At 51.4% G+C, this 15,877-nt stretch overlaps 1 protein-coding gene across 1 annotated transcript in view; it reads left to right on the top strand.

The window, feature by feature from the left end:
• Nucleotides 1-15,877, top strand: part of STK32C (serine/threonine kinase 32C) — a 29,735-nt gene that overhangs the window by 5,426 nt on the left and 8,432 nt on the right. The window contains exon 3 of the mRNA XM_010073265.1: nt 15,100-15,239. Within this exon, the coding sequence (XP_010071567.1) occupies nt 15,100-15,239 (140 nt within the window). The remainder of the gene's footprint in view (nt 1-15,099; nt 15,240-15,877) is intronic.

The following is a 15,877-nucleotide window of genomic DNA, read 5'->3' as shown; positions in this document are numbered from 1 at the left end:
GTGTTGAGTGGCAGGTGACTCTGAGCCGAACCCTGACTCTTGCGTGGAGAAGGGACAGCCTGAGGATGGGCTCTGGAGCTGGAGAGGCAAAGGTCTCTGATGGAGGAGAGGTCGCAGCATGGAGCTCAGGTTCTGCAGGGCTCTCACGGGCTCTCCCAGGAGAGTTGGTGGGATGGGAAGGGGCAGGGCTGAGTTACGTGGTGTGGCTGTGAAGGAACCCAACCCAAATCCATCACTGAATTCCATAAACCATCATCTGTCTGTGAGGACAGAGAGCAGAATATTTTGGCACTTGATTGGGTTAATAATTGGAAATCTGGTGGTTGTTCTTCTAGCATCACCCACAAGAGAAGCTCCAGTTCAGCCGTGCTCGGCGGTAAGCGACCCGAGAGGCTGTGCCTTGGCGCTGGTGGCAGCGGTGTCCCTAGCAGCCCTGTGCCAGCAGTGCAGCCCGCCCAGACCGCTGGCCTAACATGGCTGACATTAAAAAGTCTTATTTTTAAAGTTAAAAAAAAAAAAAAAGCCCTGCTTTGCTAATGTTAATTGTAAGTTTCTCAGTGGCTTAGATATGACCAGCATTTGGATTTTTTTTTTTGTTGTTGTTCTGAGAAGCCATCAGACAACACACCCCCACAAGCTGGCTAATGGGCTGCTTCAGCGTCAGATGCAGGGTTTGGCAGCAACAGAACTGCAGCTACAGTGGCCATCAGCATCCTCTGCAGGGCCTTGGAAGCTGCAGCTGATGAGTTTGGGATGTTCTGTTAGTGCTCATGGTTAGACAATCCAATTATGAACCACTTAGTGTCATAAATGATAAGGAACAACATCCTCTGCTCTTCTGAAATCATGACTATATTAGCATGATGCAGCAACTATTCCCTCAGCGCTTTTATGATAGTTCATTAAAGTAAATATTGTCAGGGTTTACCCAGAGCATTATGGGGTGTACCTGTTGTGTTGCTCTGAGCAGCACCATAATTCAATCACAGCTGCAGAAGGAGATCTTCTCCTTTTCTTCACATGGTGGATTTCACCTTGTGGGTTGGGTCAGCACTCAAAAAACTGTAAAGTTTGTGACTTGCTGTTGAAGGGTCTGTGCCCTGCTTAAAGCCAAAGCTGAGTCTCGTGGTGTTGTACAGAGACAACTCCGTGGAGTGCGCTGGGCTCTGCTCTGTTCTGGGTTTTATCTGGTGACCCCAGGAGCTGCCCGCAAGCCAGTAACAGGGATTTGGGATCTTCTGTGCCTCAGAAAATGAAGAAAAAATGGAACGTGAGAAATAGAAACTGATGCAGCTGGTATGCGATTAACGATAGGAACGGTTGTTATAATGAAGGATTTGGTCTAATCCTGCCACCCAGAGACTCGGTGCCGGCGTTGTGTGCCCCACGCCAGCCGCGGGACAGAAACCCCTCGTGGGCAGACTTACTGGGAAGCGGCTTTTCCATTGATGAGCACATGACAAGCTTTTATCCCCCCCGATTTTCCTGCCTTTCTCCTCCGAAATTGCCTCTTTTCCAGTCTTTTGAGGGTTAGGTGGTGGTTTGCCTCGATTCCCAGATGAACCATGTTGATGGATTCTGGATTCAGGCAAAAAGAGGAGGTGGATAAAGTTGTCGTTGTGGAGTAGACCTTTAGAGGTGGATCAGAAGGTTGGGGAGACCATGAGAGTGCATTTCTTGTTGCTTCTGCTTTGGCTGGAGTCTCCTCCCCACCACGATCACTGTACTGCCCAGCGTCCGGTGCCATACGACTGCTCTGCAGCGGAGCCGGGGCTGTCGGGGCAGCGAGGGGCCGTTAGATACCGCCCAGCAAGGGGCACCTCCTGGAGAGTTCTGGAGAGGTTTGTTTGTGTGATGTGGATAGCTAACATACTAGCTGTTTCAATAGTCTCATGAAATTAAAAGATTAGGAATGAAAACATTGAGGAATTCTAAATTTAATGCTTTCCATTTTCATACAAAGTGGGGGTTTTGTTCTCTGAAGTCAAACCTTAACTATAGCATCGCTTTGACAATTGCAAATACGCTTTTCTAAGGTGTTATATTTTTTTTACTCCTATTGACCCATCACAGTTGCGATAAACTATGGTTTTTCTGTATGATCAGGAATTCTGCCTCCTTCAGAAAAAGACGCTGGACTGTAAGCACATGAGATTTTCTTAAAGAAAGGAAAGAAAGGGAAGTATCAGTATTTATTACACAGAAGTCTTTTGTGTCTCTGCTTTTCACTCTCACCTCCCATTTACTTACTCTTAGTGTACAAAATCCGTAAAGAATCTTCCTGTTGCCGTTCTTCACTCGCAGAGTTGCAGTAAGATTGTTGTGCTATACCATTACTTATTTTTGAAAGTAAGTGGTAAAAATTCCTCTAAATAAAGGGCAGTGCGGTATGAAATACATGTCTGTTCATAGTCACAAGCGGTGCAGTTAAACCAAACCACGCTGAAGGTTAATGACAACCAGCCCGTTCTCCGCAGTGGCCGTTCAGCGAGGCTGCGGGAGCTGTTTGGCCGCCACTCGCCCCGTTATGAGATCGTGCCCAACGCGTGCTTCTCGCAGAGGTCCCTGCGTCCTGCTGCCTCCCCGGGCTCTCAGCTCTGCTCTGCTTCATTTCCTCTCTAGGGAAAGCATTCAAATGCAAACTTAAAGGAGAATGCTTGCATAAAAGATGATAAACTAGATTTTATCCCCCTGCTATTATCTCTTGGCTTACCAAAGAGGATGAGACATGCAGGGTTGTTCCTGGGGAGAGTCCTGCAGCTGGAGACCTTCCTCGGCAGCAGCTCCTCTCCGGGGCGATGCCGTGGGATGGAGGCAGGATTGAAGCCATGGGCAGGCAGTGCTGCAGGAGCAGCGATGAGCTCAGGTATTGATCTGCCCGGTGCCCCGGGGCCATTAATCCAGCGAGCACAGTTTGCTCTGGAATTGCTCGGCTTGCCGTGGGTCCTGCTGGGCTGGGCTGGGCGCTGCTGGAGCTGCAGCGGGGGCTCGGCTGGGTACGTGCTGTCTGGTGGTCATGGGGACACGTGGGATGGTGGGCTGCTGGAGGGAGGGAGAACAACGTGGCAGCATTAGTGAGTAGAAGCATAAAAGCTCTGTGGATGCCTAATGGGACAGTGGCAGTAGGAATCATAGAATCCCAGAATGATTTGGGTTGGAAGGGTCCTTAGAGATCATCCAGTGCCTCCCCCTGCCATGGGCAGGGACACCTCCCACTAGCCCAGGTTGATCAAAGCCTGGAACATCCTAATTTCTCCTGTTGAAAGCATGGTTCTTCATTTTGGTGATATAACTATGTCCTTTTTGGTAGGTCTTATGGAAGGGCTTGTGAAGCAATGGCTGTTGAATGCTTGCAGCATGTTTCCTCATTTTGTTGATATGGTATCACTGAGTCCTGTTTGGTAGGTCTGACAGAAGGGCTCGTGTGGCTCCTTGGGCACAGGCTGGAGGTGGCCCCTTGTCCAGGTGACCGATGGCCCATCTGCTGGGGCTCAGGCGGTGGGGTGGCCGCAGTGATGGCGGGAGGAGAGCATCCAGGAGGAGCAGGGGGTTTGTCCGTGTCCAGGCTGGCACACAGCCCCTGTGCTGCCCATCTGGAGGGGACCTGCATCCCCCCAGCCTCTGCAGCTGTCTCTTCCAGGAGACACGGTGCTCTTCAGCCAGCCAAGACAGAAATCCATCGTTAGAGGAATTGCAAGAGGTTCCCTGTGGACATGGGAGTTGGTGTATTTTGCATATGGAGTTCTGCGTGCGTGGAGGTTGATGCTGGAGCTGGAGGAGACATCTCCTCGAGTTGCTGCCGTAACATTTTCCTCCTTGCTTTTTCCAATGGAAGGGTCAGCAATGGTCACAAAGAAATTCATCAGTAGTTATTAGAGTTGTGCTAGGCATGCCAAGCTGGTCTTAACCACAATTATTAATCCTCTTGCTTCCAAGGTTTATTTTCTCACTGACACTTTCGCTGTTTGTATACTGCGATAGCTCCTTAGCGTGGTCTCTGTTGGTTCCCTCCAAACGCTTTGTGTCGACAAAGAGAAGATAAAGCTGTGTTTGGTCAGGTCCTACAAGGTCTAGGTTTGAGCTGCCCTTTTTCCCAAGGGGAAGACACTAGGGATGCTAATGCAATATTGCAAAGCAAATGTGCACAGAGGGGACTGTACCCTCTGTTCCTCCAACTACTGTTGGAGGAGTGGTTGCTGCGTGCACCATGGGCAGGATGTGCACAGAGGTGTTTGCTGTCACATAACAATCATTTGCAGTGATTCTGATTTCTGACTGCCAGCTGGCAGACCCAACAGCTGATGTTACATCTTGAGAGGTTTCCATAACTCTAGCATATTAGCTGTTTTTAATGCACTGAGGTGATGCTGGGAGTCACTTCACAATCTGCTGGCGCCTTGGGTACCAGCATCTGCGGTGTGAGAGCTCTACGGTTACCCTGCAATATCTTGGGGCTGGCACTGGAGAACAGCTGAAGGTCCTTCGGTACAGCGGCCCTTCACTAGAGGAGATGCCTACCAGCGCAGATCCCTTGGTAGCAATTTGTTGGTGAACACATCAGCGCAATGAAGCAAGCTTCTGCCGGTGAAAAATTCAGCATTTGGCTGCAAGTGGCATTAATTCCTCCTGCGGGTTTTGCACTGTGAAACATGACTGTCCCCTTTCTTAGTTGCAAAGTTGTACCCGTATTTATTTACTCTGATGCGGAATGGAAACTTTGGTGCCCGGGAGGCACGTTGCAGCAGCGGCGCAGGAGCGAAGACGTTTGGGCACATCGCTCTCAATGCCATGGCCCGGCAGCGCCGTTTCAAGATGAGTGATGGGGGTTTTGGAAATAGCACAGTGAGTGTTCTTGCCTTGGGATCAGGAAAAGCTTCAGCATTCATTTATGTTCAGGGATTAAATAAAACCCTCCATTCTTCATTGGAAATAATTAGATTTCCCTCTGTTCCCAAGTTTTATCAGATACGTAACTACAAAAATAATTTTGTCTGCCTCTTTGAGCAGCGTGTAAAACAACACAATGTAATCATGGCTGTAATGAAAGATGGCTCCAAATACAGGACTTAACTGGAACTGCATCTCACCCATTGGAAGACACACTTTCTGCAAGAAGAGTTGTCAACTGTCGTTGTGTACAGGGGTCCAGATCCTCGTGTAAATCCGTGGAGTGCTGCTGAGCTGGGGTGAACAGTGGGTCCAGGTTTGGACCCTCCAAAAGAAGATGGGCCATGGTGTCCTCAGGGGTGTCTGCAGGTTGGTCTGTTTTTTCATCATTCTTCTGTAAATAATATTAAAGCCAGAAAAGCCTGACGGAGATATGAGCGTGTGGTTAAAGCAGCACAAAAATGTAGATGCCTAACAGCCTTTCCGTAGGAAGCGTGACAGCTCCAGAACACATCTCCTGCTTGTCCTCCTCCCCGCGCTCGGCAGAGCCATTGATGCGGTGGGACACGCAGTTCCTGTCCACGGGGACACCTCCCCAGCGAGGGCCGGCTGCTCCGTGTCCCTACAGTCAGCAATCCGGGCAGTGCCACATCGAAGACACGTGCTCAAGACTATGGCCTAAGGATGATCCAAAGTGCCTGCACTTAAAAAAAAAATTAGTAAAGACATCTTTACTGTAAATAAAAATGCATCTTTTTCTTTTTTTCCTTAGGTTTATATGCTGTCACTTCTTTAGTTTTTCCTGGTTTATTTGGATTAATGTCTCTCATGAGGTAGGGAAGTCTGCGCATGTTTTGGAGCTGGAAGTCAGATAATCACCCAGATCCAAAACTCGATTACAGAAACATCTGCTTAACGTCTGGGGAGTCGTTATTTTCTCAGCACGACGTTAAAAGGAAGTGCCTCATCTGAACCACCTAAAACTGTTTTAAATCATAGGATTCAGAGCATGCAGATAACATTCGGCATCCCCCCTCACGAATTCCTGCAGGAAAACTGGGAAATATTCCCTGGTAGACACCAGTGAGGAGAACCCGGCTCCCCGCTTGCTGTGTGCGGGTGCCGTAAGGAGAGCTTTCCCGACAGCTTCTGCACTGCTTGGTGCCGTGGGTGTCAACAGCAAGGCAGGAATCAGGTTCGTTCTGGGGGAAAAATATATAAATATGGGCAAGCCTAGTTTTGCGTGTGTTTTGAGCCCGCTCCCAGCTGTACCTCTGAGATGTGCCTTCCTGTCCCGGTACCCAGGGGACTGGCCGCGTTTGTGGATGATATCAGTCCATTTGGGTCTGTTGAGCTTCAAGGAAATCTGCAGGTTTGCATGGGATGAGAACGTGAACACAGCTTTACGACTACGGAGTTGGAATTATTGAGGCGAGCTCTTGAACAGCCGGTTTTGTTTTGGGTCAGGAGAAGTTTTCGTCTCTAGCATACGCAAGTGAGAAATGGGTTTTTAATGGAAGTGTTGACACGACCTGAAAACACCAACAGGCTTGCTGTGAATAAAAGTTTTATCAGCTCCTGTTACAACTTGGCTGCAGCAAACAGCAGTGCTGAATTAAAGAGATTTTAATGATTTATGGTGTTCTGACAAACCAGTCCTCCATCAATCTTGCGATGAAGCACAGCTTCTCAGCGGGGAGAAAGCAAAGTCGTAAGACTCCATGAAAAATGTCTTAAGGAGTGAAACGCAGTGAGGTGTTGGGAACAGAGAACAATTTCAACTCTTGAGGATGTGAAGGCAGATTTGTCGAGCTGGTAACCTTGTACTTAGAGTGTGGCTCCTGAGGATCGCAGTCATTTATCATTCACCGCAACTTTGCACCTTTTAATTTGCTTTATACCAGGGGAGATGCTCTAGTTCTGACCTTTGCGTCTGAAGGGGAGATGGTGTTACAAAAATACTTGTTGTTATTCTTAGAGATGTAGCTATGAAGTGGTCCCAACTGGCCAAAACCGTTAATTGCAGAAAAGCTGCTGCAGTTCCCGGTGTCTCTGGAGGTGCCGGCGCCTGGGTGCAGCCCTGCGGACGTGTGGCATGGACCCCCCCGGGAAGGCTGGGGATGGGAGCTGGCGTGCCCGCGGCTGTGCCCGTCAGGAGCCCTGAGTTGTTATTCTTAGAGATGTAGCTATGAAGTGGTCCCAACTGGCCAAAACCGTTAATTGCAGAAAAGCTGCTGCAGTTCCCGGTGTCTCTGGAGGTGCCGGCGCCTGGGTGCAGCCCTGCGGACGTGTGGCATGGACCCCCCCGGGAAGGCTGGGGATGGGAGCTGGCGTGCCCGCGGCTGTGCCCGTCAGGAGCCCCGAGATCTGGGGGGTTTGCAGATACAGCAGATTGCTGTGCAGGCTGGCACTGGGACCAGGGCTGCAGATGTCCCATTCTCTGAACCGGGTCTTTGTGTGCTGGAGATAATGGTTGGGAGAAACGCTCCCAGCGACACTGCTGTCCAGTCTGTTCCCAGAGCAAAGCTCGGGTTCAACAAGCTGCACGGTCGAGTAATGAAGGGTTTTGATTGTTTCAGAGTTTGTTTTCATTCAGGATCAGACAGTGTTATAGTGACGTGTCCCCACTGAGCATGGGGTGTCACGGGTAGGTTGTGTCCAACTGCGGTCCTGCTCCAGGACTTTGTCCCTGGCCGTGGTGTCCCTGGTGCATCCCGGCCGCGGTGCCACCCGGTCCCTGTGAATTGCACCAGACCCGCTGGGCCAACGACCTCATCCGAGGATCTCTTCTAGGGACAGGTCTGAAATTTCTCTCTTGCCCAACACATCCTCCACCAGGACCAGCCCCGATGGGACGGTGAGGGGCTGCGCAGGCTCCTGCGGTGCTGCTGCCTTTGGCTTTTCCAGCCTCTTGTGCTCGTGGAGCCCAGCTCTGGGTCAGCAGCTGTGGAGGGGGAATGCCTTCGGGGGACCAGCATCCTTGAGATGTTGGGTGCCTCTTCTGGGCCTGTTCTCGTAGGGGAGCTGCGCCTGGGTGGGGGTCCCTGTGGGATCCAGCCCCTTCCCCAGCTGGTTTTCCTGGCCTGCGTATCCAATTTGCTTTTGGTTGATGATCCATCCTGCCCAAGGCACACAGCCTCGTGCTCCCCATCGCTGCACGTCCAGCGGTGCTCACGAGAGCACATCTGTCTGTCTGTCCATCCGTCCTCGTGGGCTCGTTCCTGGGTGTTGGAGGGGAGAACATCTGCAGAGCCCGGCAGCGCAGTCGGATGCCCAGGATGTTGCTTTTGTCAGAGCCAACACGGCTGTTGCCTTTCTGAGAGCGCTTTTGGTTAGATGAATCCAGTTTGATAAATTTGTGATGATTTTCGGTGGAGGTTGCCAGCAGTCCACCCCTGGTACCACCCGTAACTCCCGTGCTTTTGTGGCTTCGTAGGACGCGCCGTTTGCTGTCAGTTGTCACAAGGCAGTGGCTGGGAACCTGCACTGATTCCGGGGATCAAAGGGGTGTTTGGGTGTCCCCAGGGGAAAGTAGGGGATGGTTCTGGCACAGGTCACTTCCAGTCACCGGTGGCCCTCAGGGACCATGTCCCTGCCTGGACAGGGAGGACGTGGGAAGGGTCATTGTTGGGGGGGAGCCCATCATTTGCAGAGTGAGCCCCCATCACCACGCCAACGGCTGCCAGCCGGCACGCGGCAGCAGCGGATGATGGTGGGTCATGGCCATGGTCCTGGCAGAGTCACTGTCCCCTCCATGTCCCCCACGCCTGGGCTGGGGTGGAGTGCCGCAGGGTCCGGGGTCCATCCCGTTGGACACAAAAGCCAGGGCAGGCCCGTGGAAAGCAAGTGGATGCTTTCGGCAGAGCTTCATCCGGCTGCTCACTGTGGTGCACGTGCTTAATGAATCCCTGCTATTTTAATTGTATCGCTGCCAGTACACCTAGCAGGCAGCTTTAAGCTTTGCTATCTCGGCTACGCCAAAAGAAAAAAAAAAAAATTGATTGGCTGGTTTTATCGTTAATGTTCATGAGAACTGTAGAACAAGTTAATATTATCTTTTTAATTACAAGTGTTACACAGATGTTAATTACCAGGCACAGATTGTATTTCAATTACCATCAGTGCCACAACAACCCGAAATGGGTGGGAAGATTGCTGTGGGATGACAGGGTAACCGATGCTGTGTCCTGCGCAGCTGCGATGCTGTGGCCGTGCCAAGTGCCTTCGCTTTCTCTTCAGATCAGCACCATCCGCTGTGTCACTTTCCTGATGGCACCTGAGAACTTTCATTGGTTTTTTTTATATAGCTGGCAAGATCTCTGGGTACAGAGCTGCTCTCCTGTGGGGAAGCGGAGGGTCCCGGGGGGTGGGGGTGCATCCTGCCTGCTGCCGGCACCGCGCTGTCCCGCTCTCCTCCCGCCCAGCATCGCTCTGCCCTCGCAGTGTTAATTGCCTAATGAAGCCCTCTGCAACTCTTTAAGGGCGGCGAGGCTGCAGTTTCCCTCCAGCTGATGGGGCAGAGCTGCTCTCCGAAGAATGGAAAGATGCAGAGAAGTGAGCAGCTTCTTGTCTTGGTTCAATGGGTGAGCTCTCAGAGGAGGCTTGTCCAGAGGAGATGAACTTGTTGACACCCAGCATTGGAGATGACAACAGAGGTGCAATGCGCAGCAAACCCTCTTTCCTGCTCTCCTGCCTCTGCTTGCTCAGCAACCTCACGCCGCTTTGCAAGAACCCAGCAATCGCAGTATCTTCTTGCTCTTCTCTGCAAGGAAGCACAGACTGTCCCTGGTTTTGCATCTGTCCCCCAAGTCTCAAACCCTTGCTGAGCACCTGTGGGTGGTTTCCAGCCGTACTGGAGCTACTGGTGCTGAGCCCAGCGGCTCCCCGTGAGCCCGGCAGGGGGGTGGTCTCAGCAGAGGTGCGGTAAGCGCGTGCTGGCGTGGCTGTGTCACAAATCACCGTTTCTTTCGCTTTCTCCCTGTTTCTGCTGTAACATTTAGTGAGCAAAACTGAACTCAGTTTTCCAAAAGAGCTCAAGCTGTTTGTGCATCCCGGTGAGCGCCTCCTTATTGCTTCTGGCCCTTCAGAACGAGGAACGGAGCTGTTCCTGCTGCCAGGGCTGCAAATCTCCCGTTTCCGTGACATCCTTCCCGGGGCTACTGCCGTGCTGTCCCCTGGAGCGGAGACTCTTCCCCAGCAGCCCCAGAGCCTCGGGTGCTTTGGGTGCCACGGGCTGTTTTATGTTTATGCCTCACACTTCAGGTTTCAACCTTGAAAGTACAATGGCAGCTAGATAGGTATTGGGGAAAACAGGGAGGAATTTGGCCCCGGCAGCCCAAGAGGGGAGAGCGAGCCCCACTGGGGGTCCCACCAGGGTCCTGCCCTGCCCCAGCCTGGGTCTGGGTGGGACCTGGCGCTGGGACATGGTGCTGGCGGCCCCAGCAGACCTGGTGACTGACATTTCCTTTGCTGGGTGAGACCTTAGGGCCAGGTTCTGGTCGTGCTTCTGCTTGTGATGGATCCTCATGGATTCACGGGGGTTGGCTTGTTTCTGAGAGCTAGAGACGGCTGCTCTGGGTGATGGATGGCGGGAGAGGGCTGCTGGGATCAAACACGCGCTGCCGGGGGGATCGATGCATCATCCCAGTCGCAGCCGTTTCCCGAACGACCACTTCCAACTGCAGTGCCTCTCATCGCTGGAGAATGGGAAACGTGGAGAGTTTTTTAACCGTTTCAGTGTCCAGAAGCTGGAGGAGAAATCAGTAGATGTGGGCAAGGTGCAGCCACTCCAAATAAGCATTTTTATAAGCTAGAGCGGTGTCTGGCTGTGGGTTGCTATCGCGTAGGATTACGGTGTTTGATGTTGGAGCATGGTGCTTGCTAATGCCAAGCCCTGACTCTAAAAACAAAACGAGTGAAATCCAGCTTTGTACGCTGGAACTGCCCAGGGGCTCTCGGCTGCAGTCAGGTGTCTGTGTGTGTAAGGATTCCAGCACATTTGTCTCATCCTCCAAAGGCAGAAGCCACTGGGAGATTCAAGAAGAAAACCCAGTGCTCCCAGTTCGGAAGCAAGAGGAAGATCTCTTGAACCCAGCGGTGGATATTTGCATCGACGGGATGGTAACACGCTGCAGAGGACAGGATCACGGGTGCCTTGATTTAAGATGACGTTTGCATTTGCGGAAGGAAAAAATAATCTTTGCACTGCTGAGATCAAGCAATCTCAAGGACTTATCAGCTCCGCAGATCCTGCCCAGAATGCAAACGACTTGCTTTTGTTTGAGCCCAGACAAATTGCGCTGCCTCTTTATAATTAGTTTGAGATAAGTCAGGACATGTTATTAAATGATTAGATGACCTTTCATCCAAGTGGGGATTTCAGCCCCTTGGATTCCTTCAGAATTTTAAAAAGTTACCGGAATTCTGAAGGAGAAAAGGCAAAGGAGAGCAAGTTGGACTGAAAAATGTACAGAGCAGCAAAAACTTAGGCGACTGGGGAAAGTATCCTAAATTAACAGGAACAAAAAAAACTTCCAGAAAGGACATGATGTCTGAGTCCCCTGGACACCAGAAATACCCAGTCCCAGCTCTCTGTTTCCATGCCAACTGATACCACGGCTGGGTGGAAACCAGAGATAGCTCTTGTGAGCAGCAGCTCCCCGGGTGATGCAGGGGAATATGGAGCCAAATCATTCCCGGCAGGTCATGGACTTTGTTTCTGCCTTTGGTGCTGAAGCCGCCGCGTGATGGAGAGTGCGCTGATCCTGCAGAATGAAGTTTATCCCGAGTCAGGGCTGTGTGAGAGTGTAAATGGTGCATGTGCTTCCCACTAAAGAGCAGGGCTCATCCCTGCACATCACAGTCGGGGTGGGGGTGGTGGTGGAAGATGAACCGGGCAGACGTGTGAGTACCTCAGTTATGTTCCACTTCTTTAGTTCCAGTATTTTTTTTTTCTGGAACCTGGTGAAAAGCCCCCCAAGCTGACCAGGGCAGGGGCTGGAGCCGTGCCGGCTGCTCCCATGCAGAGGATGCTGCTCGCTCCTTCTGCTCCGGTTAAAGCTCTTTGTCCCCGCCTTTGATTTTCAGATGCTGCAGGAAAATCAGGTGAGCTTTGGGTGCTGTGCCGCGGTTCCATGTGATGTCCATTTGCCCTGTGGGAGCGCTGCCGGAGCTTGCCGTGGCACAGAGGAGTCCTTGGGGGCTGCTGCGATGAAGGGGTGCAGCCCCGCTGCCCCATGTCCCCCGCCCTGCAGTATGCCCAGCTCCTGCCATAGGGGCCCCTCTGGGCTTCCCATCCCCTGTCTTTTCGGCTGTTCTCATGCCTCTCTCTCGTCGATGATCAGGACAGTCTGAACAGATGGGTTTACTGTCAGTTCCGCAGAGGGTGAGGTGTTTGAGCACGGGGATGTCGCAGGGATGGCTTTTCAGGGGATGCCATTGGGGACGTTCTCCAGGTGGTGCTCGGAGAATCTCCTGGAACATCGTCGGGCTGCTCAGGACAGTCAAGCAACGTCAAGCTAACTCCTTCGCTGCTTTTGCTGATGGAAACAAACTTTGTGCATGAAGCAGAGAGGCAGCTCTGAACACGTCTGTTCGTGTTCTGCGTTTTTTAATGATGACTCTTTACAGAAAGGTGAGTGTTTCAAAGCCAAGAGTCCGTTTTCCCTGCCCATCACTTCTTTTAATACCACCCGGCTCCGTGGTCCTCGTTAGTCCCCTCTAAATGAGTGAGATGGCCGGGGCGGTTGAGTGAAGGCCAGGGCTGTCCCACATTCGGATGGGAAGAAGCCACCAGCCGTGGTGACAGTACCGGCATTGTCGCTGTCCGGGGCCCCTCGGGTGAGCGGGAACCGGGAGGTGTTAGATGCACATCTCGTGTCCCGGCTGGCAGATGCGCGCTCCAGCCCCTTTGTGCCGTTAATGCGATGAAAGCAAAGGCAGCTGTACACAAACCGTTTGGCAGCAGCTGAATGCTCAGGGTATCTGGGGCTCTGTTAAATCTTTTATGTGCCGTGTCTTGAGCAATATCCTGCCAGCTGATGCCCGCCTTCTGCCTCGCAGAGCTGGCAGCCTTACATGCCATTTTTCCTAATGCCTGTATTTAACCACTGAACATTTCCTTTGTGTGGCGCGGGGCCGCATTATGCAGAACGAGGACAAAGTAGTCTCTTCTTTCAGCTTTCTTGCGTCGCTTCGCATTGTAGATCTGCCTGAAAATGGATTGAGATTAATTTAAAAACCCACTCGGACTTGTAACCAAGTTGATGTTTATTCCTTCCCCAGGAACAGATGCATGAATGGGGAAACAAAAAAAAAAAGATATGATACGTGTTGGGGCACTGATGTTGGGGGGCTGAGGGGGGCTTTTCTGTAACCAGGGCATCTTACGAAGGCTTCCCGCAGCGGGACCCACGGGCGCGGGTCGGCCACCTCCCCGCTCTGCCACCCCAGCGTTTGGGAGGCTGGGCTGGAAGAAGGACATTTCCATCAACGCCTACGTTGGTGTTTTATTCCAGAAAACAGAGAACAAAGATTTCCAGAGTGCCTGAAACTGGCGTTGTTTTGTATGTAGGTGATGCTGTTCCATTTCAGAAAACCATTTATTATGATTACAGGGTACAAGAAGTTTTCATCATTTTCTCATTTATTATACTAGGTTTCCATTTTCCCTGCAGAGAAACAAGAAGCAAACGACATAAATATAAAATGCAATGCCTGGTAAGATACTGCAAGTCACAGTCTAAAAAGAAATTTAGAAATTAATGAGCTTCTGGCCATAATGTGAAATAAACTGACATGGGGAAAGAATGTTGCTCGTGCCTGGAGGGCTGTTATTCAAAGGCTTGTTTTCAGAGAAGTTCTATAGCAATGACCGTGTTTTAAAGGGATATTGTTAAGTCTTTTCTGATTGAAGATTTTGTAAAATGTGAAGTTATTTTTGCCTGTTTTATGAGATGTGCAGCCAGTTTAGTCTGCGTGAGGCAGGGGCTGGATCCTGCTGGCGCTTTGCACAGCAGTGGGTAACGAAGTTTGCACGAAGCCGGGTTTCCCCTGGTGTGTTTGTGTTTCGGAGCTGTACCCGGTGAGCTTTGCGTGCCCACGGGCACCGGCGGGGACAGGGCTGGGGACACCCGTTACCACCCGGTCACCCAGAGGGGGCACAGGCTGCCCTGCCCCGGTGTTGCTGCCAGCGCCGGGCACGGCTCTCGGGGGGCAAAGCGTGAGTTCGTCCCAGAGGCAATGGCTCAGTTCAGGCTGCCCAAGCATGGAGCCATTAACGTGGGGTCTGAGGTGCACCTGGAGTTACTTCAAGAGATAATTTTCCATTCTTACCATCATTGTAAGGACGACTGCAAAATAATCCTGGTAATTTCAGCGTGCACGGCTAATTGGGATGTTTTCATCAGGCTAACGATAACCGCCTATTACTGTGTCACCTTCGCGCTGTAACGTGTCCTCGATGATACTACACTGTGCGCCGTTAGCACTTGCAAATGGTTATTAATGGCAGTAGTCTAGAGGTGCGGGAGAGTTTGGTGGCTCCCGTCTGTCTGCGATGTTTTCTGCCGTCCTCAGAAGCCCCTTTCGCTCCTCCCGCGCTGTGCCCTGGGACCCGCTCTTTGCAGCTGCCGGCGCCAGCCCGGGTCAGTGTCCCCACGGGGGCTGCGCCACCAAAATGTCACATTGGTGCTTTTGCAAAGGAAACCTAGCACATTGTGATCATGGGCATGTCTGATCGTTAAAAGAGGACAGATGTAGTTATACCAGAGGTAGAAATTTTTAGTTCATTTTAAAATTGTTGCCTTGATGCTGGGAGCTGGGGATGGGTCCAGGGCACTGGGGATGTGATACCCTGAGCAGGGAGGGGCTGTGTCTGCAAGGACAGGGACAGCTGCCTTCCAAGGGACACACTGCTTGCTGCTGTTGATAACAAATTTACATTTTAATTGTTTAAAATTTTAAAAAAATTGTTTTAAATTGTTTTTAAATGCAGTGGCACAGTTAAAGCCAGCCCAGGTGGGATGCTCAGCACCCAAAAGGGGAGCACGCAGGCACGGTGCTTGGGACAGGGATGGTTGTGTGCCCATGTCCCAGGTCACAGCACTTTTTAAAATTTTTTTTTTTTTACATTTTTATATAAAACAAAGCAGCAAATGAGGATACAGAGTGTTTTACTGACTCTTTTTTCCTTCCCCGTCTGCCGTGCTCTAGGTGTGCATTGTGCAGAAGAGAGACACGGAGAAGATGTACATGAACAAGCAGCAGTGCATCGAGAGAGACGAGGTTCGCAACGTGTTCCGAGAGCTGGAGATCCTGCAGGAGATCGAGCACGTGTTCCTGGTGAACCTCTGGTGAGCAGCTCCCCCCTCTGCGACGTTCTCCCCGTCCTCCTGGGGTCACAGACACCCAGGGGAGTACCCCCGTGGGCTGCTCCGGCGCCGGTCCGGGATGGTGTGAAATGTGTGCAGGAAACACGGCACAGAGGATAACCTGATGTGGTGGCATCCAGCAGTTTGGAACAGCTGAGCGGCTTTTTGTCTGTCAAAACCCTCGGTGTGGATGTTGGGTGTTTTTCACCCCCCTTCTTGCCATTACCCCATCGGGTCCCTCCTAAGGGACCTGCTGCCAGTTTAACCGTAAAATACTTCTGCGCCATGGTGCGTTGGTGTGTGCGGTTTGATTTGGGCATCTTGGGGCAATACCCTGCTGCCAGGGGTTGTCGTTAGAGAAGGTCCATCCCGTGTGCGTGGAGATGCTGAGAATGACCGTTGTGAATCGAGTACTGCCTGGGGACAATTTTTGTAGCAAAAAACAGCTTGAAAGTGCAAAGAAACTAGCGTTTTGAGAGACAATGATTTATAACTGTTATTAAAACAAAAATTTTACAAAAATATCTAGTGTTTCACACAGTAAGTGTTCGGTCCCTCTAAAGGACAGGATCTCGCAGGGTGGCTGGTATCCGTGGAGGGCAGGATGTCAGACTGAGAAG

Source organism: Pterocles gutturalis, unplaced genomic scaffold (genome assembly GCF_000699245.1).
Source record: "Pterocles gutturalis isolate BGI_N339 unplaced genomic scaffold, ASM69924v1 scaffold9862, whole genome shotgun sequence".
NCBI classification, from domain to species: Eukaryota; Metazoa; Chordata; class Aves; order Pterocliformes; family Pteroclidae; genus Pterocles; species Pterocles gutturalis.
Note: the sequence above shows the minus strand (reverse complement) of the source record. Positions and strands in the feature narration are given on the sequence as shown.